Consider the following 26,637-nt stretch of genomic DNA (forward strand, 5'->3'; position numbering starts at 1 on the left):
CTGGGTCACAGCAGCAGACTCTGCTGCCATGTCTGCTGGGACGTGAGCCAGCATGCGGAGGGGCCTCCCCCCTCAGGTGCCCTGGGGGACCAGCCAGCAGCCTCGAGAGTGTCCAATGACCTCCCCGAGGGCTGGGCTGGCGGCACCAGGACGGACTTCAGCCTCAACGATCCATGTATCTGTCAGGCTGGGCCAACCGCGTAACAAACAGGCCCAGTGGACGACAGCTCAGATGGAACAGACGCGGATTTCCCGGTCACACAAAGTCAAAACCGGGTGTTCCTGAAACAACGGACCAGGCCGCGGCCACAGCCGACCGCACCAAGATGGAGGTGTCCTTGTGGAAACAAGCACACAGAATCGCAATCTGGTAAAGCCTCCTGGTCTAACTGCCCGTTTCAGGGAACCCACGGGACAGAGCCGCAGGTTAAGGCCACCCTGTGTGCACTCAGCCAATCCCAGACTGCGGAAAATTCTACAGACCAGCTTGGTGGGCTCGACAAACCCACCGCCAGGAGAGGAGGCGGTGGGAGGCAGGGACGGAGGGGGCACCTCCAGCAAGACCCAAGAGACCTAGCAGCCCGTGACAACAGGGGGAGGCTTGGCTGGATTGTTCAGCGGTATCAGGTGTTGGTGCTACTGGCTCAGGTGGGATGATGTGTTTTTTTTGTCTTTAGAGAAGAGATGGCAGGATGCCTGGAATTTGCTCCAAAAGCGACCTCGGGGTACAGGCTGGGTCAGGGGTCAGGCGAACAAGAGGAGTCATAAGCTCCTAAGGGCTCAAGCCAGGGAAGCGGCCCATGGTGTCACCGACACTTCTCTCCACTTTTGTAGGTCTTGGAAATTGTCTCCAATACAAAGTAAAAATAAGACGACACACCCATGTTCACAGCGGCCACAGGGCGGGAGCAACCTGAGTGTCCACTGATGGGCGAACTGAGGGGGGTCCATGCAGACCACGGGAAGGCCACGGTGACACCTGCCACAGCACGCATGGACCCGGAGGGCACCACATGCAGGGCAGCCAGCCCGTCACGACAGGACAAACACCGCAGGATTCGCTCACACGAGGCCCCCACAGGAGTCAGATCCACAGAGACGGGGAGGAGGTTGCGGGGGCAGTGGGATTGCTATTTCCCTGCGACCGCAGCTGCGGTCTGGGAAGACGAGAAAGTTCTGGAGATGGGGGATGGGCGCACAACATTATGAATGTACTTAATGCTACCAAACGTCCACTTAAAAACAGTTCCGATGGTAAAGTTCACGTCACACGTGTTTTACCACGATTAATTTTTTTAAATACATAGGTGTTCCTAGTGGACCACGGCTCCTTTCCAGGTGGGGACGTGGGACCCAAGTGCCCGGGAGCCTCAATGCTGGCTCCCAAGGCTGCCATGCATGTGATGCCGTGGGCCCGGAGGGGACGCCGGCTCCCGCTCCACTGGCTTGTGCCCGGCATGCGGGTACCCGGCCGCAGGGACCGCTGCGCGCCTGGGAAGAAGGGGGATGGGCCGGTGGGCTGTGAGCCAGGACTGCGCGGTCACGCTGGACCAAGTACCAGCAGGACAGGGAGGGAAACTGCCTTATTTCAACTTTCCTTGTTGCCCCAGGAAAATTCCTGCTCACGGCGGCTTTCAAAGCCGAGGGAGGACGTGATGAATCTGCCCGAGCCAAGAGGGTCAGGGCCAGGTGGCCGTGGGACCTGGGAGCGGGGCATGAGGGCTGAGAGCACCAGCGGGGGGTAAAGGAGTCACGGTGTGAATGAGCACATGAGCCTCCCTTCTGAGGCTCTGGAGGGATGTGAATCGGGGGCACCATTCACCCCATCGCCAGCCCACGTGACCGTGTCCACACACGCGGCCTCTCACCAGCCGCAAGGAGCCGGCGTTCCCATCGACCGCAGCGGGAGGCCCAGGGGGCAGAGCGGGGATGCTAACATCTGCGCACCACTGGGGGCTCCAGGGGCGAGGCTGAGGTGAGACGAGAGAGGCCTCCCCGACTCGCTTGCACCTGCTGGGTGCTTGGGGGGCAGCCGAGGGCAGGAAGGGATCAGGGTCCCGAGCAGCTGCGCTCTCCTCCCCCGAGGGACCCACGCTGGGGAGGCCCTGAGACAACACCTCTAGCAGATGAGCTCAACAGGGCCTCAGGGCGCGAGGGACCGCGTCTCCCTGGTGACGACTACAGACTCAGGTCTGTCCCCAGGCTGGCCCACAGCTCCCCGAGGACAGCACCATGGGGTCGAGGGCTCGGAGCCACGCGGGTTAGCGCTGTGCAGCTTCACGGCTGGCTCCGGAAGGGGTCGCTCCCTCCCTGCCTCCCCAAACCCTGGCCCAGGCGCACCCCCCCTCCCCCCCGGCCCCGACGACGCTGAGAAGCAGGACTCCAACAGAGAAGCGTAGCTGACAGGGCAGAGAACATAAATGTGAGAAACCCAGACTGCAGACGGTTCCCCGCAGAAGATGTGCCCACGGCCCACACGCCATCGGGCAGACGCCCCCTCATGCCCACGGGCGCCATGAGAAGCAGACCGATGACCAGGGCCGCGAGGACAGGAAGAAAGCAGAGCCCCCCCGCGCTGCCGCTGGGCACGTAACACAGGGCAGCCGCTGCGGCAAACAGCACGGCGGGTCCCCAGAAAGGTAAACTAGGACTGCCGCGCGGCCCAGCGCCTCTGCTCCCGGGTGGACCCCCGAGAGAACGGGAACCATGTCCGCGCAGGATTCTGTACGTGAATGTGCACGGCAGCAGAATTCATCACAAGGGCGCAAACGACCCGGACGCCCGCCCCGGGGGAGTGGGTCCACCAGCGCGGCCCATCGTGCGCGGAGCACTCGGCCACAGAAAGGTCTGGTACCTGCTACGGTGGGGATGAACCTGAGGACGTCATGTGAACACGTCTCAGGAGGAGCCAGCGGGCCGAGGCAGGCCCGCGTTCAGCACACGCGCGAGGACATGAGCCTCTATGCGGCGGGCAGGGTTCGCGTGCCGTGTCCCCCAGCAGGCACCGTCCCTCCCCCACTCCACGCCCCATGGTCCTCCACCCCCTGCCTCACGCTGGAGGTGCACACATGACCCAGTCTGGCCACTCAGAGCCTTTCCAGATCATTCCAACATGGCAGCTGGGAGCAATGCTCTCTCCTTCCCTCCACATTGAGAACTGCAAGGATTACATGAGCACAGACCTGCTGGTCTTTCCGACCCCAGGACCCCATGCAGGGAACCTGCTGGAAAAGGAGGTGCACACACAGAGGGCAGCAGAGCCGAGAGGGAGAAAGCTCTGACATATCTGAACCCTGGATCTGGCTGTGCCTGCCGGTGACCCACAGAATGACAGCCAACACAGTCTTTTTTTCTTGAACTGATTTGAGTGGTGACTGTTGCTTACAACTGAGTCCTGGTTAATACGGCCGATTCCCACTTCACGCAGACCTAGTTTTGGAGAAAACCACGAATGGTCTAAACTGCTCTTCGAAACCCCCTGGAGCATGCGTTCAGGAGCTCCGTCACACCAACTACATGGAACCTTACAGAGTGGAGACCCGGCGACGTGCTCCTGCAGCGAGAGGGCCCCACTTCCCATCCCGTTCCTTTCACCCCTGCCTGTTTCTCCCTCCGGCCTCCAAGCTGGCGGGGTGGAAGCCATGACTCTCTCGCTCAAGGGGTGGGCCTTCCCTGGGCACCAGCTGGCTGGGGCGGTTCACTGCCTGGCAGAGCCTGTGGGTGGGACCCGGGAGAGGCAGGGGGAGGCCCAGGTCACAGTCTGGGGGTGGCGACGGTGGGCAGGCGGCGGACAAAGCCCGAAGCTCAAGTCGGAGGAGTGGTTTTGAGAGCCGTGGCACCTGTAAGCCATGGCAGGTTCCGTCAGTGACAACATAACCCCCCTACCATCTCGCCATCGGTGAGGTCCGCCACACCGCGTGCCTTGGGAAGATGGTGCTTCTTGGAAAACTCCAGGAAAGTGGAGGCAGGGCCACGGGACCCCAAGAACTAAAGAAACTTTGTGGGGTGGGGAAGCCTGACCAAGTGAGGGCTGAGCTGCGATGCCGGCTCTCGGGGCACAGGCTGATCCCACAGACAGGAGCTGTGATTTACAGGTGGTGAAGGAGTGGGTGGAACGGTGTTCGTAAGCATGGAACAGCCTAGCTGTGGGGCAGAGTGCTGCAGGTAGAATCAGGATGACCCCCCCGCCCCCGGACTCACAGCCACCCAGAACTTCAGCATGACCTTACCTGGGGTAGGGTCTCCGCAGATCTAACTAAGAGGAGATCAGACTGGGTTAAGGCGGCCCTAAATCCAATGATGTGTCCTTATAAGGAGGGGGGACACAGACACCAGCACGGGGACAGGGCAAGTGAAGACAGAGGCAGAGACTGGGGGGACGTGGCCACCAGCCAGGAAATCCCTGAGACCCTGGGAGCTGGAGGAGGCAGGAAGGACCCTCTCCTGGACCCTCCCCTGGAGCCTCGGAGGGAGCGCAGCCCCACCTTGTTTTCAGACCTCTGCCCCCAGAGCTGGGAGAGAATAGAGTCCTGTGGTCTCAGCTCCCCCCCCAACCCACCATGGGTGGCACTTTGTCATGACAGCCTCAGGACACTCACATGGGGAAGACCAGGAGTATCCCCCTCCCCCAAAGGACCAGCAGTGCGGCGTGGCTGGGGCACAGCAGAGACGCCCCTTCCTTCCAGAACCACACGCAGGACGCTGTAGCAGTCAGCTGTAACGCCGGGTAACAATCCCCCCAAAGGAGGTGGCTTACAATAATCATTTATTCTTGCTGGGCATCGGGGTCTTCCCGGGGACGGGGCTCCCCAGGTCATGCTGTCACGGTGCTGGCAGGAGCCCAAGAGGGGTGAGCCAGGGGCTGGCCACCACGCCCACCCCGTGCCACTGACCACACAAAGCATGTTGCCGAGCCTCTAACAGGAGGGACCCCAAAGTCACACGGCAAAGGGCAAGGCCAGAGGTGGGGTTGGAGTCAGGAACAAATTGAAGTTGCCACTGGATTCCAGCCTGGACTGAAACAAGCCGCACACTCTCCAGGTCTGACTAACGTGGACGTGGCTGCCCCCTGCACCAAGGGCGTATTTCACTCGGGGGGACATGGAGGCTCAGTGTCCACCAAGGAGTCAAGGGCAGGGGTTGGCTCCGCTCTCTGAACCTGTCTCCCTGCCTGCTCTCATGTCCCAGGGAAGGACAACCCAGTGTTCTCTGTCCTTGTAACCCCACCAGGCACCTGCTGTCTTCAACCCATTTTATAGAGTTGAAGACACAGCCCGGGGAGTTCACGAGCTCACCTGAGGCCAGAGAGCTGCACACAGCAGGACCACCTACCACGTGTCTCCAAGAGGAGGAAACGGGCTCCTGTTGCAGCAGGAGGGCTGGGGGCCCCACTGAGGGGGAATACCCCATAGTCACCAAGTCTGGGGACAGATCCTTGAGACTGATGTGAGGTCCCTCTCTCCAGGGCCCTGTAAGAGGCACCGGCTTCTCTTGAGAGGTGGCGGGCTCAGGGGAGGATGAATGAAAGGGCCCCTGGGCCCACTTTGGGCCCCAGGACCCCCGAGGCAGGGCTCTCCTGGATGTGGCCAGCATGGTGCTGGCTTTCTGTCTCCCACGTCATCCAAGGTGCCTGTCTGAGTGCCAGGTGGGAACACTGCCTGGGGCTGAGTCACCGGCTCCGTGCCTTCTGTCTGACAAGTGGCACAGAGCGGAGCAAAGCAGGCCACCAGCCTAATCACATCCGACAGCCCGCATCCCCTGACCCCGCGTGTGAGGGTGAGGCACACGGGGCACAGCGTGGCGGAGGCGTGGAGGAGCCTCTGGGCTTCTGGGGCAGGACCTAAGGTTTGGAGATGCACACAGCTCGGGAAGCAGCAGCCTCTCGCCCCCAAGCGAGCCCTCGGCCGGCCCCAGCCCCAGCCCCTTCCCAGGATCTAGCACCCCACTCCCCAGCATCTCCTCCGGTTTTCCTGTCGGGAGGCCAGAGCCGAGCAGATGGCTCTCGCCCACCAGAAGGCCTGTCCTAGCAGGTGGCCGGCCCTCCCCCGGAGGCAGGAAGCTCAGTACCCTGCAGAGAGCCCAGCTCCGCAGGGCCTGGAAGAGCTGGCCGCCTGGCAGGGTGGCAAAGAGACAGGCTTGCCCATTCGAGAGAGGGGACCGGGGGTGACGCACCCCGCCCCTGGCCTGCGCAGGGAGTGCACACCGTTCCCAAGGGTCTGTGGCAAATCACCGCACACGGCGGCTTTAGCACGCCTACCGGCTTCTGTCCACAGAGGGCAGAGGCCAGCATCTCAGCGCGGAGTCACAAGGCGGGGGGGGGGGGGGAGTTCCTTCTAGAGGCTGGGGTGGGGGGCTCAGTTTCCTCCTTTCCTCCGGAGGCCACATCCTTGGCTCGTGGCTGCATCACCCGCCTCCTCCTCCACCATCAGTCCTTCTGACTCAGCGGGTGCGGACCTCCCCCAGGACACTTGTGATCACACTGCCCCCCAGCCCTGCAAAGGACTCAAAACCCTTCACCACGGCTGCAAAGTCCCTCCTGCCGTGGAAGGGCACCTACCCACAGGGTCCAGCAATCGGGAGGACGACATCTCTGGGGCATCGCATCGTCAGCCTCCGACAGGGACAAATGCCCCACGTCCCGCTGTGGCCCTCCCTCCGCCCCTCGCAGCCACGGTAAATCAGGGCAGCCTTCCCGCCAGGCCACCTGGCAGCATCACCATACTCTAAACGCACACCTCTCTCAGGCAGCAAGGCCCGCTCCAGGAGGGCAGAACTGCGCAAGCCGCCGCAGAGGGTGCAGACAGCCTCTGCGGCCTCGTTCGTCAGACCGGGCGATCGGACGCATCCACAACTCACTCACAGAGTCGGGGTCGGACCAATATGGCGCAGCACGTCCTGGAATATCGTGCAGCCAGCAGAGCGACGCGCAGGTCTGGGCATCCTGACATAAGTGAGGAGGAAAGTGGGCCACGGACGGCACGGCCCCATCACTGTAACAGGAAACCGTCAGGGTGTGAGACCCGTGTCTCCAGGAGAAAAGTCTGACAAGACCATATGACTGTCCGGGGCGCCTGGGTGGCTCTGTCCGTTAAATGTCTGACTCTCGATCTCAGCTCAGGTCTTTGATCTTAGGGTCATGAGTTCAAGCCCACGTTGGGCTCTATGCTGGACGTGGAACCTACTTTAAAAATGCATGTAGCCTCCCCTTGTCCACGGTTTCCGCTGCCCACAGTCAGCCGAGGGCTGGAAGCAGGTGACCCCCCCTTCTGACTGTGGGCAGCGGTGGCCTCACGCTCTGTCACATGCCCGTGTCATTCTGCGCACTCCGTCTTCTCGCGGAGCATGTGACCATGCCGCACCACGTGGAGGGGGATGAGAGAGACCACGTGACTTCTCACTATATTGTTGATGTTCCATTTCGTTATTAATCTCTTTCTGTGCCTCATTCATAAACTAAGTTGCTTCACAGGTCTGATGTCTAGAAAAACAGGGCACGGGGCTCGGTTCTGCCCACGGTTCAGGCAACCACAGGGGGTCTCGGAATGGGTCCCTGAGGATAAGAGTGGGGTCCCTGTAATTCTAAGATGAACCGGTCTTAGTGGGACAGTTATCACACCCCAATCTGTTTTATTGATTTACTATTTTTGCATGGATATACCATTTTAATAAGAAATAAAATTCTTTTAAAAAGCAAGCCCCTCCGCCCCCCCCCCCCCCAGTTTCAGATCCTGAAAGGTTTTGTTTCCTTTAAGAAGGAAAGATGCCCCAGGTAATCTCCTGGCAGATGATCTGGCCAGCCCGCCCAGACGCCACACCCACACCCCGCGAACGCCCCTCGAATGGGGCAGATGCCAAGCTCACAGCTGCCCAAAGCCACTGGGCACAGCTGGAAGGAAACTGGCAGGACGCCCCGAGGCTCAGCTGCAGAGACACCAGCTCGGCCTGGGCACACAGCGGGTGCTCAAGACGCGGCTGGCGGGTTGGAAGGCCCTCCCGGAGCAGGCCTCACGGAACCCTCCCATCCTAGCAGCAGCACTGTATTTAGAGAACTTTTCAAGGAAGCCAGCCCGTGCCCCCCATATTCCTGACTGGGGGTCCCAGAATTTGCTCAGGCCTGAAGGGGCAAGAGGAAGAGAGGCTGGCGGCCAGCACCCTGGCGGTGCATCTAGTCCTGACCAGGCCACTGCCCCCTCAGCATCGGGGCCTGTCCTCGGCCATGTGGCTCACCTTCCCAGCACGCTGGCAGGGACACTCCCGCCTCAGAAGGGCTGGCTGGCCTGGCAGGTGACCATGAGTGCGCGGTGGTCAGGGAGCCCTGTCTGCCCGAGTGTGGGAAGGGGATGGCCGCCAGCAAGTCAGGAATGATATCTCCCATCTAAAAGCCCGGTCAGCGTCCCTCCCATCTCCTCCCACCTGCAGTCCCACGCAGTCAGCCAAGCATCACAAGACACGGACGTCAGCCGAGGGCCAGCACGCACACCTGTCCGCCCTGTTGGCTGCCATGATGACCCGGCCAGCCTCAGCATACAGTAACAGGTGTCCTCTGTTGCCCAGCCACCACCACCGCCACGGCAGCTCCGGCCCCCACCAGCACAGACGCAGGGATGCCTGCCCCACCCCGCGGCCTCCCAGCACAGCGCCTCCCCCCCACACACACCCATGCCCATCTGGGGCTGCTCCCATGGGGACAGAGACCCCTTGAACAGCACAGCTGCCCCCACACTGCTTCACTCACCCCAAGCATCACAGCCACTCCCAGGAAACCACTGGCTCCAAGCGCGGGGCTGCGGGTGTAGCGCCAGAGGGAAGCCAGACTGGGGAGTGGGGGGCAGGACAGAGAGCCCTCGGGTCACCATCCTGGCTCACCCGCCCGGCACGTTCCTGGCTTTCCATCCCCTGACCAGCCGCGGCCAAGCTCAGGAGCAAGCCCAGAGGTGCACCTGGCCCCTGCGGGGGTCGCTGGGGTAGGGGGGAGTGTTGGGGGGCGGGTGTGTGTCGCACACTGTGAGTTCTCATTCTCGTCAGCACGGGCGCCCGCCACACCCAGGCACTGCGCTGAGCAACGCACAGACACCATCTTGTGTAAGCCCCACAACGTGAGATGCTGCTGGGGGACTGACCTCCAGCCCCCTCAGAGTTGGGTGACACGCCCATGGCCCGCACGGCGAGCCCCCGTGGTCAGGACCCAACGCCAACCACGGGATGTCAGGGCCCGGGAGCTGTGACACCAGAGTGACCATGCGGGAAAATGCGGTTCCTGCTTCTGTGAGCTCGGCCAGGAGGCCCTGCCTGCTGGGCCCAGGAGGGTCCGCTTTGCACCCGCCAGAGTCCGTGGGCACCAAGGAGCAAGAGGATTCCCACAGTCTCCGTGGAGAGGACAAGGTAGCTGGGGTGAGCCTGGCTGACTAGTGCCCTGCCCCCCAACGCCATGGTCACCACCACGCCTCCAGGTTCCCAGCCCCCAAGGAAGCTGCCCCTGACGATGAGAGCAGGTGGGGCCGAGGCGATAATTCATTCATCCACTCATTCATTCATTCATTCATTCCAAGCACGGCCATGCACGGATGCTCCATAGCCCCCAGGGGTTCAGCAGCGACAGAAACGCCCCCGGCCAGGAGTCTCTGCTCCACCAGAACAACCGGGAACAATCCCTCGGCCCATCTGAGAACGGTGCACATCCGCTGACAGCTCTCCCGGTAGCGTTCGCGAGGTGCCACAGAGGCGGCAGACGGGGGCCCCCTCACGACCACCCCCGCGGTCCCTCGTAACGCTCACAGGCTCTGGACACCCGCCCGCCCTCACCTAGCAGACGCAGCTGGGATCTCACTGCCCTCTGTCGGCCACCTTCTCAGCAGCCCGGGGAGATGTGCGGTGGGGAGGGGGACGGACGGGCCCACCCCCAGCTCGGCCTCCTCCAGCACTTGCCTCCTCGGGGAGCCATGAGAGCTGCGGGACAGAGGGCAGCTGCTGGACACTCGAGCGGGACAGCCCCTGGGCCAGGAGGGGACAGGTTCCCATTGTGACTTCCAGCCAGACCCCAGGCTGGTCCTCAGGAAGACCAGCAGCTGTGGTGCAATCACAGCCTGTCCCCCAGGCTCTGTCCCCCAGGCCAGCGTGCCACTAGCAGCGTGGTGATCGACTAGTCATGTCTGCCCCGGGCACCGGCCCGGGTGATGGAGAGGCAGCAGCCATGGAAGAGACGCGTCTGCTGTCCTGTTAAGGACGCTTCACGGAAGGACCCGAGTGTCTGACAACGGGAGGCGTCTACACTGAGGTCCATCGGAATACACGCTGCTCAGAGCAGGCTCCTTGAGGGCGCTCAGGGCTGTCCCCCCGTTGGAGACAGGGCAGGTGGCGGCCTTCAGTCACAAAGGGGGAAGGGGAATCTACAGACGGTCACAGGGGAAGGACAGCAGCACCTTCTGCTCTGATCGCAGCCCCCCCCCAGACAGACCCACCTGGCACGGCCTCCCCCACGTGTCTCCCAGAGCACCTCCACCCAGCGGGCCTCCCATCACACAGAAGAGCTGGCGGTTCCAGCCTCCCAGGGCTCCTGAGAAATGCAGGTTCTCAGGCTGTGCCCAGACCCACCGAACCAGCAGCTCTGGCGGGGGGGGCGCCTTCTGCGTGCACCCACCTCTGGGGTTGCTGACACCAGATGATGGCCTGGAAAGCCGGAGAGAGCTCAGAGCCCAGGCGGCACCCCACACAAGGAACCCAGCACCTCTGGGGGTCTGGGGGCTGGGCTCGTGTGCCTTAGAGCCCCAGGGATTCCCGTGCATGGACCGGGGACTGTGAACTGGGCTGCAGATACTCCTCCGACCCCGCCACCCCTTTAGCTATGTGGCCACATACAGGACCCCCTCTCAGAACTCACGCTCTGTGTGCCACCCCCCTACCCATGTGTTCCAGGAAAGCGTGTGTCCCCATTGCCTGGGCAGCTGTCCCCACAGAGCTCTCCCCTGGGGTAGGAGACACCACACTGTCTCTCACGGACTTGGTTCAGTAACCTGAGCCCAGCCGGGACCCAGGGAGTGAGTGGCAGCTCCCCTCTGCTACCACCTGCATAGCCTGGCTGTCTTTTGGCCATGACAGTGATCAGAGTCCACCTGGGGTCAGCCACCTTGCAGCTGCCAAGGCCACTTTCACACTCCACTGGTGTCTGGGGTGGACCCAGCTCTCGTCTGCGGGCTTTGCTGTTGAGGACAGAGGCCCGTGTCCTCTCTTTTCCAAATCTAAGCCCAATGAGAAAATGCAAGAAGTATGGCCCCATCCCACAGCCTGGAAGAGATTTTATCCTCATCCCTATTTGCAGGAACAGAGGACACTGTCACCCCTACCCCCAGTGGGTGACCCTGGGCAGCAAGAGGCCCAAGTGGCTCAGCGTCTCACTGCAGGCACATCCAGAGCGGGGAAGGCTGGGAGGGTGACGATGGCCTGTGCTGGGCCCCACACAGGCGGAGGGCACTGCATTACTTCATCCTGTCCTTCCACAGGGAACCCAGCCCAGAGAGGGGAAGCACCTTCCCTAGGCTGCTAAGCAGTGACGGGCCTGAGCCAGACCAGGGTCTGCAGCCCCCCCTGAGCGGGCCCCAGTACAGAGAGGGGTTGTCACCTGAGTTCTGGGACCTTCGCCGTAGGCTGGGGCCGTCACTCCTGGTTCACAGACTGAAACCTGCCCTACATGGAGCTTGTCAGGTGTGCAGACTCTGAGCTCTGCCCACAACCTTGGGCCCCCATTTCTGTGGGATTTGTCAGAGAACTGCAGAAAACTGCCCTGCGTCTCACATCCTCAGTCCCAAGGACGTTCTCCTGGTCGTTGGACTTTAAAGTCCCTTCTGCCGAAGGCCCAGGGGCCGAGAATGGACCCACAGCCAGACAGGAGCTACCCCGAGGACCCCAGATCCTCAACCACGCTGTGTCCCAGCCCTGGAACGGCCTCTCGCCCACGGAGGTCAACAAACCACAACAAACACAACTGGACGGCAGGAAATACACCCAAATGCCAGCCCGTCTGGATGCCGTAGCCGACCAGAGCTGACGACACCCTCCTCCTTTCACATTCCGTGTTCCATACGAGCAAGTGTCACATTGAGGATGGAAAAAATTACATTACCCCTAATTTCATGCCAGGGGAGTCGTCAGAAACGCTGGTCCTGTTTGTTTCTGTGCCTGAAAGCATCTGGGGGAGGAGGGGCACGAGCAGTTTGGGACCTTAGTGCTCAGGGAACAGCTCCATCTTTCTCTCGGCTCCTCAGAACGGACCTCCTCTCCCTCTAACACCTCAGATGTTGGGAGCAGCACATACCCTGCCGATAAACCCCAGCTACGGTTCTGTTCTGCTGTGGGTCAAAGGTCACGGGAAACCAGAGCCAAACAGACGAAAACTTTAATTAGTGACGAGGTTGGGCAGCCTGAGCCCTCACGGAGCCAGAAGCCTTCCTGCCCCTGGCTGGGAACACAGAATCATCCAGAAAGATACCAGGGCCGTCCTCCCAGACACCTCCAGCCTGGGCAGGTGCGACTCCTAACGCCGTCCCCAGGATGCCCGCCTACCGACCCCTGCAGCTCCGGGGAGCCAGGCCCTGAGCCCCTTCTTCCAGCTCTGAGCCCGCACCCTGCACCAGCACCAGTCACCTCAAGCGCCAACACAGTGCCCGCCAAGAGCCGACTCGGGACCCGCTGCCCAGTGCCCGGCAGCCCTGCTGAACCCCAACTCAGGAAGGGCCGCATCTCACGCCAGCTGTCGGCCCACGGCACCGAGTGTCCCATGAACCCCCTGCCGGGCGCCCCCAGCTGGTCCGTGCACTTGGGCTGTCTCCTGGGGCCCACAGACAACCATGGCAGCTTCTCTCTCCCCGACGTGCCCACAGCGCTGGCAGCGCGACCGTGGCGACACCAACCCTCATGTGGCCAGCAGAACGGCCCACCTTCTTCACCCACGCGACCCCACGTGAAACACCAGCGCGTGGAACAAAGGGCATGCTGCTCTGTTCTGGGCTGTCGGGCCCAGAACCCCCTTCGACCAACCGCTGCCCGGCCCCTCACCGCCTGAGACCCTCCGAGGGGCCCCCGGGTTCCACGGGGCACCGTCTGAGAAACACCCGAGCCTCATCCCCAGGACGGCATGGCCGAGCAGACCGCCCACCGCGCCCCTACCTGGAGGCCGCGATCTCCGCCTTCTGCTTGGCGATGGTGGCAGCCCGCTCGGCGGCCTCCACCGCACGGTCCACCTTCTCGCGGATCTTGCTGGCGCGCAGCGGGATGAGGTTCTTGCGCTTGCCGCTGACGAGCACGTTCTGCTTGTACTTGCCCTCCTCCTTGGTGCCGTCGGGGAAGGTCATGCAGCCGTAGCCGTGCCGCCGGTTGCCGGCCCACTCGCCCTCGTACTTGAGCCCGTCCGAGCGCTGGCTCACGCCGAAGCCCGAGCGCTTGTCGCTCTTCCACTCGCCCACGTAGGTCTCGGTGGTGGTGGCGTCGATGTCGTCCTCGATGACGGCCAGCTCGGCCTCGCCCTCGCCCAGGCTGATGGTGGAGTGGATGTCGCTGGCCGTGGAGCTGACGGTGCTCATGCCGGCCTCGCTGCGGAACGAGCTCTGCTTGCTGCGCTGGCTGGCCAGGCTGCTCTTGGACTCGGACTTGCGCAGCTTCAGCCCGCTCAGCAGCGAGCGCCGGAACAGCCCCTTCTTCTTGCTCTTGAGGATGTCGGAGTCGCTGTGGGCCACGAGCACAAAGCCCCCTCGGGACACGGCCGGGCTGCCGGCCACCGCCGGGGAGGCGTCGGGGTGCAGCGCGGCGCCGTTGGTGTGCTCGCTGCGCAGAGAGTTGATGGACGTCCTCAGGGGCGAGCGGATGACCGCCGCCATGCCGTAGGGGACGCTCTGCCGCACACCGTAGCCTTGGCGCATGCCGCCGACCCACTGGCCCTGGTAGGTCCCTGCAGAGACAAAGGAGAGAGGGGTGAGCCCCGGAGGGCGACGGGACACAGCGGGCCCGGCCTCCATGGTTCTGTCTGGGAACAACCTGGTGAGGTTTGCTTGGAGGCCGACAGGCCACAGTGTTTTCATGATTAAAGCACCGATGGTCTTTGGTAAAGACACTTCCGCCCCGCTTCCCACGGTTGCCCTTCATTCTCTTAGAAGCTGGGGAGGGAAAGGGGAGGTGTGTCAGAGTCTGACGCAGTCAGGAGTGAACTGGAGAGCCCCCACTGCACGCGGGCAAAGGGGAGGAACACAGCAGAGGAGAAGGAAGCACATGCTACTGAGGGGCCCCGAGCAGTCACGGGGCCCAGGAGTCCAGCCCAGGGACACAGATCCGGGCTACTAACCGGGTGTGAAGAGGCTGCCCTGGGAGTAAGTTCCCAGTTGCTGGAGGCATCCAAGAAGGGACTGGAAGCAGTAAGAGGGGACATCTTAAGCACTTTGGGAAGCGAAGGCATTGCAACTAGCAGACCTGACATCCCCAAAAGAATCAAAAGTAGAAACTCGAAGAAGTATTTGCACACCCATGTTCACGGGAGCATCATTCAGAACAGCCAACAGCTGGAAACCCAGGTGTCCAGCGATGGACGAATGCATACATAGAATGGGGTCCATCCACACAATGGAATATCATTCAGCCACGAAACTGACACCCACTACACCATGGGTGCACCTTGAGGACTCGGTGAAACCAGGCAGGCTCAGGAGGACAGACACCACGTGAGAACCTTGACATAGGCCCCCCCCAATAGTCAAGTTCAGAGACAGACGAAGGGCAGGTGTCAGGGGCTGGGAGAATGGGGAGCTGTTCTCTAACGGGGTCAGTTTCTATTTGGGGTGATGGAGACGTTTTGAAAGTAGATAGAGATGATGGTAGCATGAGACCATGAATATAATGCCACTGAGCTGCCTAAAGTGTGGTTAAAACTGCAAATTTTACGATATATACAATATCTTCCCACAACAGAATAAAAAGGAAATATAAATCAACTTTAAAACCAGGCTCATGTCCTTGCTCTATTTAGTGGTTGTGTGATGGGAACCTCTCTGACCCTCAGTCTCTTCATCTGTAGGAGTCTGAAAGCCCTCATGCTGTAAGTCACTGGGAGAAGAGAACGGGCTCTCAGTGTGGAGTCCACCCGACGTTCCTACACTGACGGCCAGGCCTCAGCCGGGCTCCAAGGAGGGGCTCCCCACCCTGGGAGGGCTTTTCCAACACACTGTTACAGGGGCCGTAAACCAGAAACTCACCCATATACAGGTTTTATTTGTCCCACGGTGTTTTTATAAAAGATGAATTGCCAACATTTCAAAATCAAGATGTTTCACATAAAAGTTCAGCTCTTCTTTGTCCTAAACAATTATAGGATCTGGCAACCCATGAACTTTGTTCTCAGATGGCAAATGGAGTGGAGTCCAGCAGCAGCTGCCTCTTCTAGACCGGGTGCTCCTGCCAGTTTGCCCCACTCCCCACTACTCCCTACTGTCTCCCACCCAGGCCCTCTCCTTCACGTGCTTGCCCCACACCAGAGGTAAGACACAAACCAAGCGTGGAATCCAGAGGATTCCATGTGGCCCCAAAGGACTCCAGTGATGTGTCACTCCCCATCACTGTCACCCACAACCCCAAGTCAGAACAAGTCACGGGCTTGTCTGAGACCCTATCCACACAGCCTGCCCTTACTCAATCCCCACCCCTGCCATTCAAATCCTACCCAATCTAACCCAGCTGGCACCCCCTCCTCAGTAACGTCTCCCGGTGCCGCAGCCCAAGGAGCTGACCACACGCCCACACAGGACCCCCGGCATCCGGGCCAATATCCGCATTCTGCAGCCGACTCTGGGGACGCCCAGCTTTGCAGGACAGTCTCCCTGCTCCACCGGGTTATAAGCTCCCCAGAGGGGGAGGGCCTCGTGTTCTGACACCTTGTCCTCCTCACGACCAGTGCCTGGCCTCGGTGGGGGGAGATGTGGCCTGGCAAGCGGCCAGGACAAAGGACCTGGGAGCCCTTTGCTCCAGCAGACAGCAGCCTATCCGTGGAACCAGTGACCCACAGGCAGGTGCTTTCTGGAAGCAGAGCCTGAGACCGGTGTCCTCCTGAAGCTGTCGCCGAGAGAGGGCAGAGCCGAGCCGGTGTGGTCGCAGCTGCACGCGCCCTTCAGCCCGACCCCGTGGGATTCATCCCACCCCGAGGTGAGGACTTCTGCACCCCCAACACTGCTGGGTAGGGGTGTGCCCTGTGGGGAGGCAGTCCTGGGCCCCCTGCCCAAGTGCAGGGGCAGACTCAGAGCAGCAGAGTGCTCCCCACCTGCTCCCCTCCTCCCACCCCTGCCCTGACCACGAGCTCCTCCTGCCTCGGGCTGCCTGTGCCGGGCAGTGGGCACCCACCCCCGGGGGGGCACCCACCCGCCCCACGGAGTCCACTGCACCCCTTCCCAGACTCAACCTGGCTGTAAGCAGGGGACACTCATGGGGGCAGGACAGAGGTGAGGTGACTGACACTCCAAATGCCCAGTGTGGCCCACATTGGGACAGAGACCCCGTGGCTGGCACCAACTGGGCGTGTGAGGAGGAACCCGGGACCAGGCGCGGCGGGGGTGGGGAGGCCTGGGGCAAGCGGGCCCGGTCAGGCAGGCGACCTGCTGTCCACACAGCAGCCCTCCTGTCCCAGTTCAGGCTGCAAACGGGCTGCCATTGCAGGGACTCTCTCCCCTAAACCTAAGGTGCCCTTCTACTTGTGGCTTGGGGACAGAACTGTGAGATACGGCACAGGACGCCGGGTTGAAGCTGGGTCTCACATACACAAGGAATCTGGGGAAGAAACCGGGACATCTTTATACAGGAGCCTTGGGTGATGGTCTGAAATTTGAGTTCATTTGCTGAATCTGGTCCCCGGGCAGGGACCCTCCATGAGGACACCCCGGGTTTTGCAGGGGGTGGGCAGGAAGGACGGCAGCCCCCACAAACCGCAGGACTTCCTGGGAGGGAAGGGAGGCCCAGCCCCTGCCCCCGCACCCCTCCTTCCCCTCAGAGGAGCCGGAGGCTTGCAGACAAGGAAGTTAGGGTGTCACCGATGTGCAAAGTGAGGTCCGTCCACACAGCGGAGTATCGCTCAGCCTTAAAAAGGAATTCTCACGCCTGCCACAGCACACACGGGCCTGGCAAACACGACGCTCCGTGAAACCAGCCCGTCCCCGTCCCAACGGGGCAAACACTGGACCGTTCCACTCACGCGAGGCCCCTGGAGGAGCCGGATCCACGGAGACGGGAGGTGGACGGGGGTGCCGGGGGCACGGAGCTCCCGTTCGGGGAGATGAGGATGAAGCTCTGAAGGCGGACGGTGCGATGGCCACACGGCACGAACGCACTGCGTGCTGCTAACCCACGCACTTTAGGACGGTTAAGGTGGTCGAGTTCACGCACATTTGGCCAAATTAAAAAAAATGAAAACTGTGAAGGCAGTCCCAGGAGCTTCACGCATAGCCTGGTAGAGGCCGTGATGGGCAGGGGCTAGGGGAGCCGTCGGAAGTGGGACAGACCTGGGTTCGAGTCCCAACCCCACACTTGCTGCATCTGTGACCTTGGGAAAGTCTGCTTTAGCCTCCGCGTCCTCCTCTGTAAGATGGGGAAGACGGCCGTGCGGGCACGGAGGTGGGAACAGGAACAGAGCTTGGAAAGGTCATCAACACTCACAGTAACTCTTGCTCATCCAAATTTAGGGAGCCGGCAGCACCTCACTTTGCAGGTGAGGGAAGGAGGCCCTCCCAGGGCAGGATCCGAACCCATGGCTCAGCACGCTTTCCCCACTCCCCAAGCACCTGTGTCCTGCCACACTGGCCTTCCACGAGCCGCACAACTCTGCTGGGAGGGGCAGCGTGGCCAGGTCACACCACGGCCTCTGCAAACCTCAGTGCCCACAGCAGCGGAGCGAAGGCACCCACTCGGGCCTGAGCTCTGGGGCTCTTGCCCTCACTCTCTTAAACAAAAAAAGAGTGGTTAACTTCACATTATGTGGATTTCATATCAATTTTAAAAAGAATGTAAAGATTGGCAGCAGAGAAATGAACGGAAACACAGTGAATATAGGATTCCAAACTCCCAAAACTAGGCAAAAGTAGAGATGATGGAGTTCTGGGGCTCTGAGAAGAGACATTACAGAGTTAAAGTCCTGCAGCCAATGGGTCCAGGCCGAGAGGGGCCAGACCCCCCAGCAGGTGCACCGCAGGTGAGGCTGCCTGAGTCCGATCTGGCAGCCTGGGGTGATAACCGAGTCCCCCTCCCCTGCCAGGCCCCCACTAGGTAAGCTGCATGCACATAACGCGCTGGGCGTGGCTGGAGCCCGCGGTTCGGTTGTCCGAGCGTGTTTGCTCCCAGTGGGAACTCATGTCTGAGGCTGTGGCCGATGTCGGTAAGAAACGGGATTCGACATCGCAGAATCTGCAGACCAGCTCTGCTGAGACCTGCCTGGGAGCACAGCCTCATCGCTCGGCTGCAAAGAACGGGTAGGAATCAAGAAAACAGACCCCAGACAGGCCGTGGGGAGGCGGCTTCCCAGAAGGGAGGCTCCCACCCTCCACCCTCTGCCCTCCCTCCCAGCCTCCTCCCTGCGCTAGTCCTCCGCCTTCTCCTTGCTTACTGGGGCTGGCGGGGTGGGGGGACAGGGTTCAATTCAAGCCCCCCGATTCCCAATGTTGTGTGAATCCAACTGGTTATCCACAGAACATTAAATCCAGTGTTTTGTTGTTTCATTTGACACCCCACGCAGCCTGTGTGTGAAAAGGCAGAGGCCAACATGCCCAGTTCGAGGGGAAGGCCAAGTGGGACTGACAGGTGCTGTCCCTTAGGATGCTGGAAGGGCCCCCAGAGCAGATAACTTCCTGTGTGCACTTGCACCCTGACCCCGGGCTGCCCCTCACAGAAAGACACCCAGATGCGGATGGATCGCTGGGGGGTATGCCTGCTTCCCTCCAGGTAAGCTCAGGACGCAGGTGACCTGCTCATGGATTCCGCCGCCCCCTCCCCTGCCCATCGCAATGAAGATAATGGACAGACCCCTCCATCCCATCACCCGAACTTGGAATCAGGAGATCCAAGGGGACGGCAGGTGAGCGAGCCAACTGCCCTGAACCTCGCTCATGAAATGCCATCCAGAGCCAGCGAGCCTCCCGTGCAGGGAAGAGCCCACCAGACAAGGCCAGCAGGGGGGTCTCACACTTAAGCAGCAACAGCGTTCCCCCCATGGGGCGTGCCAAACCCTCCCTGACCTCCTGACTCAGGGGGCGCAGCCTGAGCTGCATTCCTAACAAGCGCCCCGGGGAGGAGGACACTATGCTTGGGACCCCACGGAGGTTCAACATCTGGTGTGGCCCCCGTGGGCCGATGCCACAGCCCGCTGTGCTCTCCCCTCCAGAAGCCTCCCACCCCACCTGGCCGGGCCTGCCTCCTACAGGGCCATCTCCTCCTGGGGCGCCGGGCGCAGCTCTTGCCCTCCCGTCACAGGTGACTGGACCCCAGACTGTGGCTACCTTCTCCCTCTAGACATCGGCCGGGAGGTGAGGAAGCCTGCGTGACTGCCTCCTGCCAGGGGAGGAAACAGAGACGCAGCCAGGGTCTTTTTCCCCAGAGTAAGACACAGAGGTGGGAGCTTCTCCAGGGCTCTTCCCCGGGACACCCCTCACTCCTCCTAGGGAGCACATGTGTCCCTTGGGCCCAAACACTCCCTAAGACACCCCAGAACCACCCGTCTGTCCTCAAGGTGTCTGTGCGCCCCAGGACGTGTCAGACTGGCCGTGAGAGCCTCACGCTGAACCGGTGTCACCCTGCAAGTAACAGACGTTATTTACAAAGCTCCCGGCTCCTCTGTCCTCGGGTGGACAGAACACCCTGCACCCCTGCCTTCATGCCTGGGGGGTAAGGGAGACGCACAGAGGCCCCTCCCTCCATCCTTGCACCCCTGCCTTCATGCCTGGGGGGTAAGGGAGACGCACAGAGGCCCCTCCCTCCATCCTTGCACCCCGGCCTTCATGCCTGGGGGGTGGGGGAGACGCACAGAGGCCCCTCCCTCCATCCTTGCACCCCGGCCAGGCTGGGTGCACAGAGGGCCGTCTGACCAGCAGGAGGACACACCAAGGAGTCAAACTGCGCCCGTGTTTCCACACACGGGGCCAAGCCCAGAACCCTCAAGCCAGGCAGGGCCCTGAAACAGGGAAACTACTGCTTCCCACCCGCCCCTTAACAGGAAAGCCATCGGCTTTCTTTTCTTTTCTTTTGAGGAAACCACAGTTCCAGGTGCGAACTCTGACTTGTGGAATTCACGGCAGCCAAGAATCCAGAGTAGCCAAGGGTCCACGGACCGATACGCGGATAAAGAAAACGTGGCCTACGCACACTACGGAACGCTACTCAACCCTAGGAGGGAATCCAGACTCGTGCCAGGACCCGGGTGAATGCTCGGGACACTGCAGAGAACGGCCGACACGGAAAGTTAGCTACTGTGCAGTTCCACTTACAGGAGATACTTAAGTTAAAACCCAGGACGGAAAGTAGGACGGGGGGTGCCAGGGCTGGAGGGGGGTGGTTAACGGGAGCAGGGGATTTTAGAACAGCTTTCTGGACGCGGATGGTGGAAACGGCTGCACGACGCTCTGTATTTAATACCAGTGAACTGTATGCTTGAAAATGGTGAAAACGGTAAATTCTATGTGGTCTTTGACCACAAGAAGAAGTAGAAGGCTGTTAGTCTGGGTCCTAACCCAGTCGTTCCTGTAAGAAGGGGGGAGGGGAGAAAGCAGGGGTGTGGGCACAGGGGAACACCCGTATGAAGAGGCGGTGAGAGGGGGGCCACCTGCTCCCCAGCAGAGCGGCCTGAGAAGAGCCCAACTTGCTGGGACCTCGATCTGGGACCTCCAGCCTCCAGACTGGACCCAACAAAGGCCGACTGGTTAAGCCTCCCAGTCTGATATCCGGTTATGACAGCCCAGCAAACCCATATAAAAACCAGGGTGCTGAGAACACGTACACGTTCCGTCCTGCCCGACACAGAAAGAAAAGTCGCTGGAGAAGCACAAGCAGAAGGTCACACCTGGGGCACCCCCAGCAGAGAGGAGCTGGACACTGACTTCTAGGAGGAAGTCCCTGCTCCGAACAGAGACCCTGCCCGCGTTCCCAGGCAATCCAGGGACTGGCTACTGGGATTACGGCAGCCTGGCCGGAGGGGGGCGTTCCTCTGAAGGGGCTGAATCGGGGCTGTTTGGTATCTTACTTTAATAAACGAACAGCCAAGGGGCGCCCGCGTGGCTCAGAGGGTTAAGGGTCTGACTTTGGCTCCGGTCAGCACCTTGGGGTTCTGGGATGGAGCCCCAGAGTCAGCTAGTCTCTCTCCCTCTGCCCCTCCTCCCACTTGTGCTCACACTCAAATACTAGAAAAAAAATAGCCAAGGGCCATCAGACATCTGGAGAAAGCCTCCAACAGGAAGAAAGACCCAAACACACAAATAGATGCGGGGGGGGGGCAGGAATTGGAGAGAATCACAGAAAATGCAGAGTACAGAAGACATCAGGAAGCCCAGGAATTAAATCCATCAAGAGAGAAGATCCTGTGTCCACAAAGTGCCAATAAATATGCAGTAAAAAAAGGAAAAGTCGGAGACAGAGAACGAGCTCCTGGAAATTAAAAGCATGGTAGCTAAAATAAGAATTTTGGTAAGTGACTTGGAAGATAAATTCAAGAAAACCAGAAAATGGAACAAAAAGAAGAGGTGGGCAAAGTAGTGAGAAACAGTGAGAAGAAAGTCGGAGTCGAGCATGAGTCAGCCAGGGGCCCCAAGTCTGTACAGTAGGAGTTCCGGAAAATTACCAAAGGCGTACAACAGGAAAGCGACCCAGCACCCAAGGGCCCAGGCTGGACGGGCTCACAGACGCCAGCACGATGAAGGAAAGGACTCCCACCAACACTCGGCGTTGAGGCGTTCCAGACCCCCCCCGCCCGCCACCCAACAGTAAAGATCCCAAACGCTTCGGGGGGCCGGGGGCAACTGCGCACGAAGGACGAGCATCAGAACAGTTCGGGCCTCCTCGGCAGCAGTGAAACTGAGCCGTCAGGGGCAGCTGCCCCCCCCCAAGTTCTGGACAATGTCAGCCTAGAATTCTGAACACGACCGATTTATCAGCAAAGCCACTAAAACCATCTTTCAGGCACTCTTCCTTACAAAGCTACTGCGGGACGTACGCCAGCCGAGTGAGGGAGTGAACCATGAAAAAGCAAGAGGTGGGGAGGTTCCACGCGCAGAAGAGGCGCAGGGGAGGTCCAAGCAGAGGGAGAGCAGGGGACAGACGCGGGACTCCTGGAGACAATGAAGCGAAACCTAGAGAATGTGTATTACGCAGAACCTGTGTGTACGTACGGATAAACGGGTGGAGAATCTGGCGGGTGTGTTCACGTGAAAAGCCGCACGGAGACGTATCTTACGGAGCCTTTGGAAGGCGGAGGAAGAACGAGGGATTTAAAAGCTACGCAGTTGAAAACAGGCAGCAATCAGGAGGTTCAGCTGGGCGTGAGGACGCGGAGAGGAGCGTGGGGAATCAGCCACAGCCGGGCAACCCCGTAAGCGCTCGCCTTGCAGTTACGACGGAAAGTTCTTCACGGAGCGCACGGAGCAAGTCCATACGTGATGGCAGGAGCGCGAACACAACCGTAAGTGCACAGAGTTAGCGGCTCAAAGTTCTGGGCGGGGGGAGGCCTGCGGCGTTTGTTTGGGGCCCTAATGGACACCTGCCACTCCGGGCATACGTTATCTCGGTGAAGGTCAAACACTTTGAGGGGGGCAGGGAGGGGAGGAACGGCTGCGAGAAGATTCTGCACCAGTCATCGTGTCCTCACCGTTCTGGCTGTGGAAGCCCAGGCTCCGGCAGGATTCAGACCTCGTGGGGGTGCCGACCGAGGCCCCGCTCCCCGCAGAGGACACCGGCCTGCAGAGTGAGTGCTCGGCCTGGGTACTGAGCAGGCTGGTAGGGCAAGCTGGAGAGAGGGGGCCGAGCCCCACTCAGGTCAGCGGTCTCCTTGGGACGGAGGTGTCAGGCAGGAAACAGACCGAGGAGGTCACAGGCAGCGTCAACAGGGAACAGTCATTCTGGCTGTGAGAGCGGGACACGAGCCAGGAAGCGCCCTGGGGTCCGCAGGGGGCAGAGCAAAATCAGAGGCCGTTGGAAAGCAGCAAGCACGGCCTCCACGCTCATCCTCGCTCCGCCCAGCAGAGACGGGACCCAGGTGTGGGGCAGGCGCGGGCACGAGGAGTCACCCGATGGGTGGACCATGGAGGGGGGCACACCTGATTGTGCTGGGGGCATGAAGGCCAGGGACTAGGCTCGAGACCGGTGTCTCCCGTCCCCAGTGTGCAGTCCATGGCAGGTGTCCACGGTGCCCCATCTACTCCCCACACCCGTCCATAACGGGAAGAGCTTTTTTTTTTTAATTTTAATTTTTTTTAAGAGCAGTTTCAGGTTTATAGAAAGGTTGAGTGGGAAGCACAGACTTTCTGAATTCCCCCTGCACACACGCCGTTTTGGTACCTTGCATTAGTGCAATGCATTTGCTCTAGTCACTGGGCCAATGTCACTGCACTCACGGAAGTCCGTGGGCAACAGCAGGAATCCCGCACGGGGCTGGACATTCTGTGGGTTTGGACAAACGTCCATGCACCCTACAGAATTATCCCTCTGCCCGACAAGTCCTATGCTCTGCCTGTTCCTCGCTCCCCCCAACCCCGGGCAGCCACGGACCCTTTCACTGTTCCCAGAGCACTGCCCTGTCCGCTGTCCCAGAGGCGGGATGCGCGCGGTGAAGCCTTCCAGGCTGGCCTCGTGCACACGGCGCCCAGCCCCCACGGCGTCGGCTTTCCTGTGGCTGCGCACCGGTATGTGGCCATCGCCCCCCGGGGAAGGGCAGCGTCACTGCCTCCACAGCTTGGCAATTATGAATACAGGGAAAGTGCTTTTCCACAGAAGGACACAAAAACCTCCTCTCAGAATTCACACTGTTGTTCCAAGTCGGGGGCCCTGGTCGTCACTAAGATGTCCCTCAACACATTGCCTGCTCGATGTTGAGGCACCTAGAGAACCCTGCTGGGTAGCCTGGCAGTCAGGAACCACAACCACGGTGTCTGAAGGACACGGTCCGCTGCTGCCTGCCGAGCAATCATGATGGAGTGCCACGTGTGGTCATTCCACAAGGGCCCACGGGCATTCAGAGAGACGAGGGCACTTTTCCAAGGCCACACAGCAGGGAGAGCGGGGAGCTCTGACTCTCCCTGCTTGGCTGTCCCCAGAGCTGGCAGGAACCTCTGCAGCCTCCTGGTCCCCATCGTAGGGGAGGCCCACCCTCGGTGAGGTCAGCTGGTTGGTGCAAGGCCAGGACAAGTCTGAAGTAGTGGTGGGTCTGCAGACCCCAGCCAGGGGTCCCCATGTCGTTCCTTCCAAGCCAAGCTCCCCAGGGAGACCGAGTCTGCTCACCTCATCACCCTGACCTCGCAGAAGAGGGTGGAGGCGCCTTTCCCCACCAACAGGAACAGCACAGCCCACACTGCCCAGTGGCTTCTCCCGCTGGGTGCCCAGAGTCTGTTGGCCAAACTCCCCACATGGAGAACGCGGCTGAGCTAGGACCCTAACCAGGTGTACCTGATAGGCACCCAGGCCCGTGTTTGGACAATTATCTCCCCTACCCCCTGAAAGACAAGGGAGAAGTCAGCAACCAGGAGTGCAGGCTCCAGTTCCAACCACGCACGTCCCCCAGGGCCTCCCCTGCAGGTGGGCTGGCCCTCGGGTGACCCTCCAGGTGACCAATGCCACTCAGGGTCAAGAACCCAAGTTCTCCCATGAGAAGCTCCTGGAGAGCTTTGGAAACTGGTCATGGACACTTGGCCTGCCCAGACGCACAGGCCCGAGAGGGTCTGGACAGGAGAGAACTGAACAGCTCTGAAGAGGTTCCTGTTCTGCCATCACTTTCTTGTTTACAGACTGCCCTCCGACAACCAAGGATCTTGTTGCTGAAAAGTCACCAGCCAGTCAAGCTTCCATCCTGCCTCCAGACAGCAGCCTCCTCTGTTCCCTCACCTGGGACGTCTCCACGCTGTGTCGCTTCTCACAGTCGGGGCATCACACACGCCAAAGCTGCACCAGAACCGCTGCTGAGCGCCCAGCCTTGGGACCCGGGGGCCACACCAAGACAAGACTCACAGCGTGGCTTGTGGGCCATCATCCCAGGAAGACACACACCCACACCCACATCAGGCACAAGGGCTCCAAGCCCCTCAAGGCTATCTTTAAGCCCCTGTGAGACCTCTACAGGCCCATTTCCCAAACCTGGGCCAGAGGACCTGGGGCAGGTGGTGTCTGCATGGGGCTGCTGGTTCCAAGGCGCAGGACTCCCACGAGGCCACTTGGATGCAAGTCTAGCTCCACCATCAACGGTGAGGCTAGGTGAGTTACTGACCCTCAGTTTCCACATCCATAAAATGGGAACAATGGTACCTAATCCACAGAACAGCAGCAAGACAGGGACTGAACGTGGGAACCTAGGAGGACTTGGGCAGAGAGTGAGGCATGGAGCCCTGTGTGTTCTTCAATCCACTGAGGGCCCCACCTCCCAGCTACAGCCCCACGGAGGCCGTCCTCCCCTTGCCTGTCACAGACCCACGGAGCCCCCCGCCTGCTACGGCCCCACGGAGGCCCCCCCTGTGTCTGCCACAGCCCCCCGTGTCTGCCCTCTCCTCAGGGGGGTCCCCGAGAACTCTGTCGTCTTTATGTGGGTCCCCCAGGGTCTGCCATCTCAGAGGAAAACAGACTGATCAGGGGTCGGGGCTGGCTATAAATCAATGCCATCTCCTTTCCCATGACCTCTCCCATAGAGAGTGGGATCATGGTCACTGCTCAGCTATGGAGTTTCCTCTAGGCCCCTGCCCACACCCTAAGCCACATTTCTGCAGCGTGGGGAGAAGACCCCTACTCTAAATACCTAACCACTGTCTGGGAAGAGCCTGTGACGTGCTGGGGTGGAGAACATGCACAGAACCCCTTGAATCTGAGATTTAGAGGGACAGAGACACACGACGAGAACACCACCGGTAGGACGAGGACGAGAGCAGGGCTTCGGGTGGAGGCAGAGGGGCGGGACTGTGGTGGGGACTGCATGAGGGGGGAGACACTGCATGCTCCCCGTGCCTGGCACGACCACCATCTCCGGCCCTGTTAGGGTTTCCTCCAAACACAGACTTTGCCACGTCCGGGAATAAATCCATCACCCCGCCCAGGGGGTGCTGGTAAGGACTTCTGAGCTTCCAGAAGATTCTTTTTATAAAAATAAGCTGAGTGGAAATGTACAGTGGTGCAGACACTTTGGGAAACAGTCTGGCAGTTCCTCCAACAATTACACTTAGAGTCACCATATGACCCGGCGATTCCAAGCTGAGGTGCACCCCCGAGAGAAAAGAAAATGCCCGTCCCACAAACCCCCGCACACGAACGTTCACAGCACTGCAATTCGAACAGCCAAAGGTGGAAACAGCCCAGATGGCCGTCAACAGATGACTGGGTGAGCCAGATGTGGTCCGTCCACGCCCTGGAACACGGGCAAGTCGTACGGAGGAGCAGAGTTCTGGCACGTGT

The 26,637-nt window shown here is 60.6% G+C and overlaps 1 protein-coding gene across 1 annotated transcript in view; it reads right to left on the bottom strand.

The window, feature by feature from the left end:
* JPH3 (junctophilin 3) overlaps positions 1 to 26,637 on the bottom strand; it is a 77,120-nt gene that overhangs the window by 34,430 nt on the left and 16,053 nt on the right. The window contains exon 2 of the mRNA XM_045772776.2: positions 13,159 to 13,936. Within this exon, the coding sequence (XP_045628732.2) occupies positions 13,159 to 13,936 (778 nt within the window). The remainder of the gene's footprint in view (positions 1 to 13,158; positions 13,937 to 26,637) is intronic.

The sequence above is a fragment of the Ursus americanus genome, chromosome 21, assembly GCF_024610735.1.
Source record: "Ursus americanus isolate L20-20 chromosome 21, mUrsAme1.1.p, whole genome shotgun sequence".
NCBI classification, from domain to species: Eukaryota; Metazoa; Chordata; class Mammalia; order Carnivora; family Ursidae; genus Ursus; species Ursus americanus.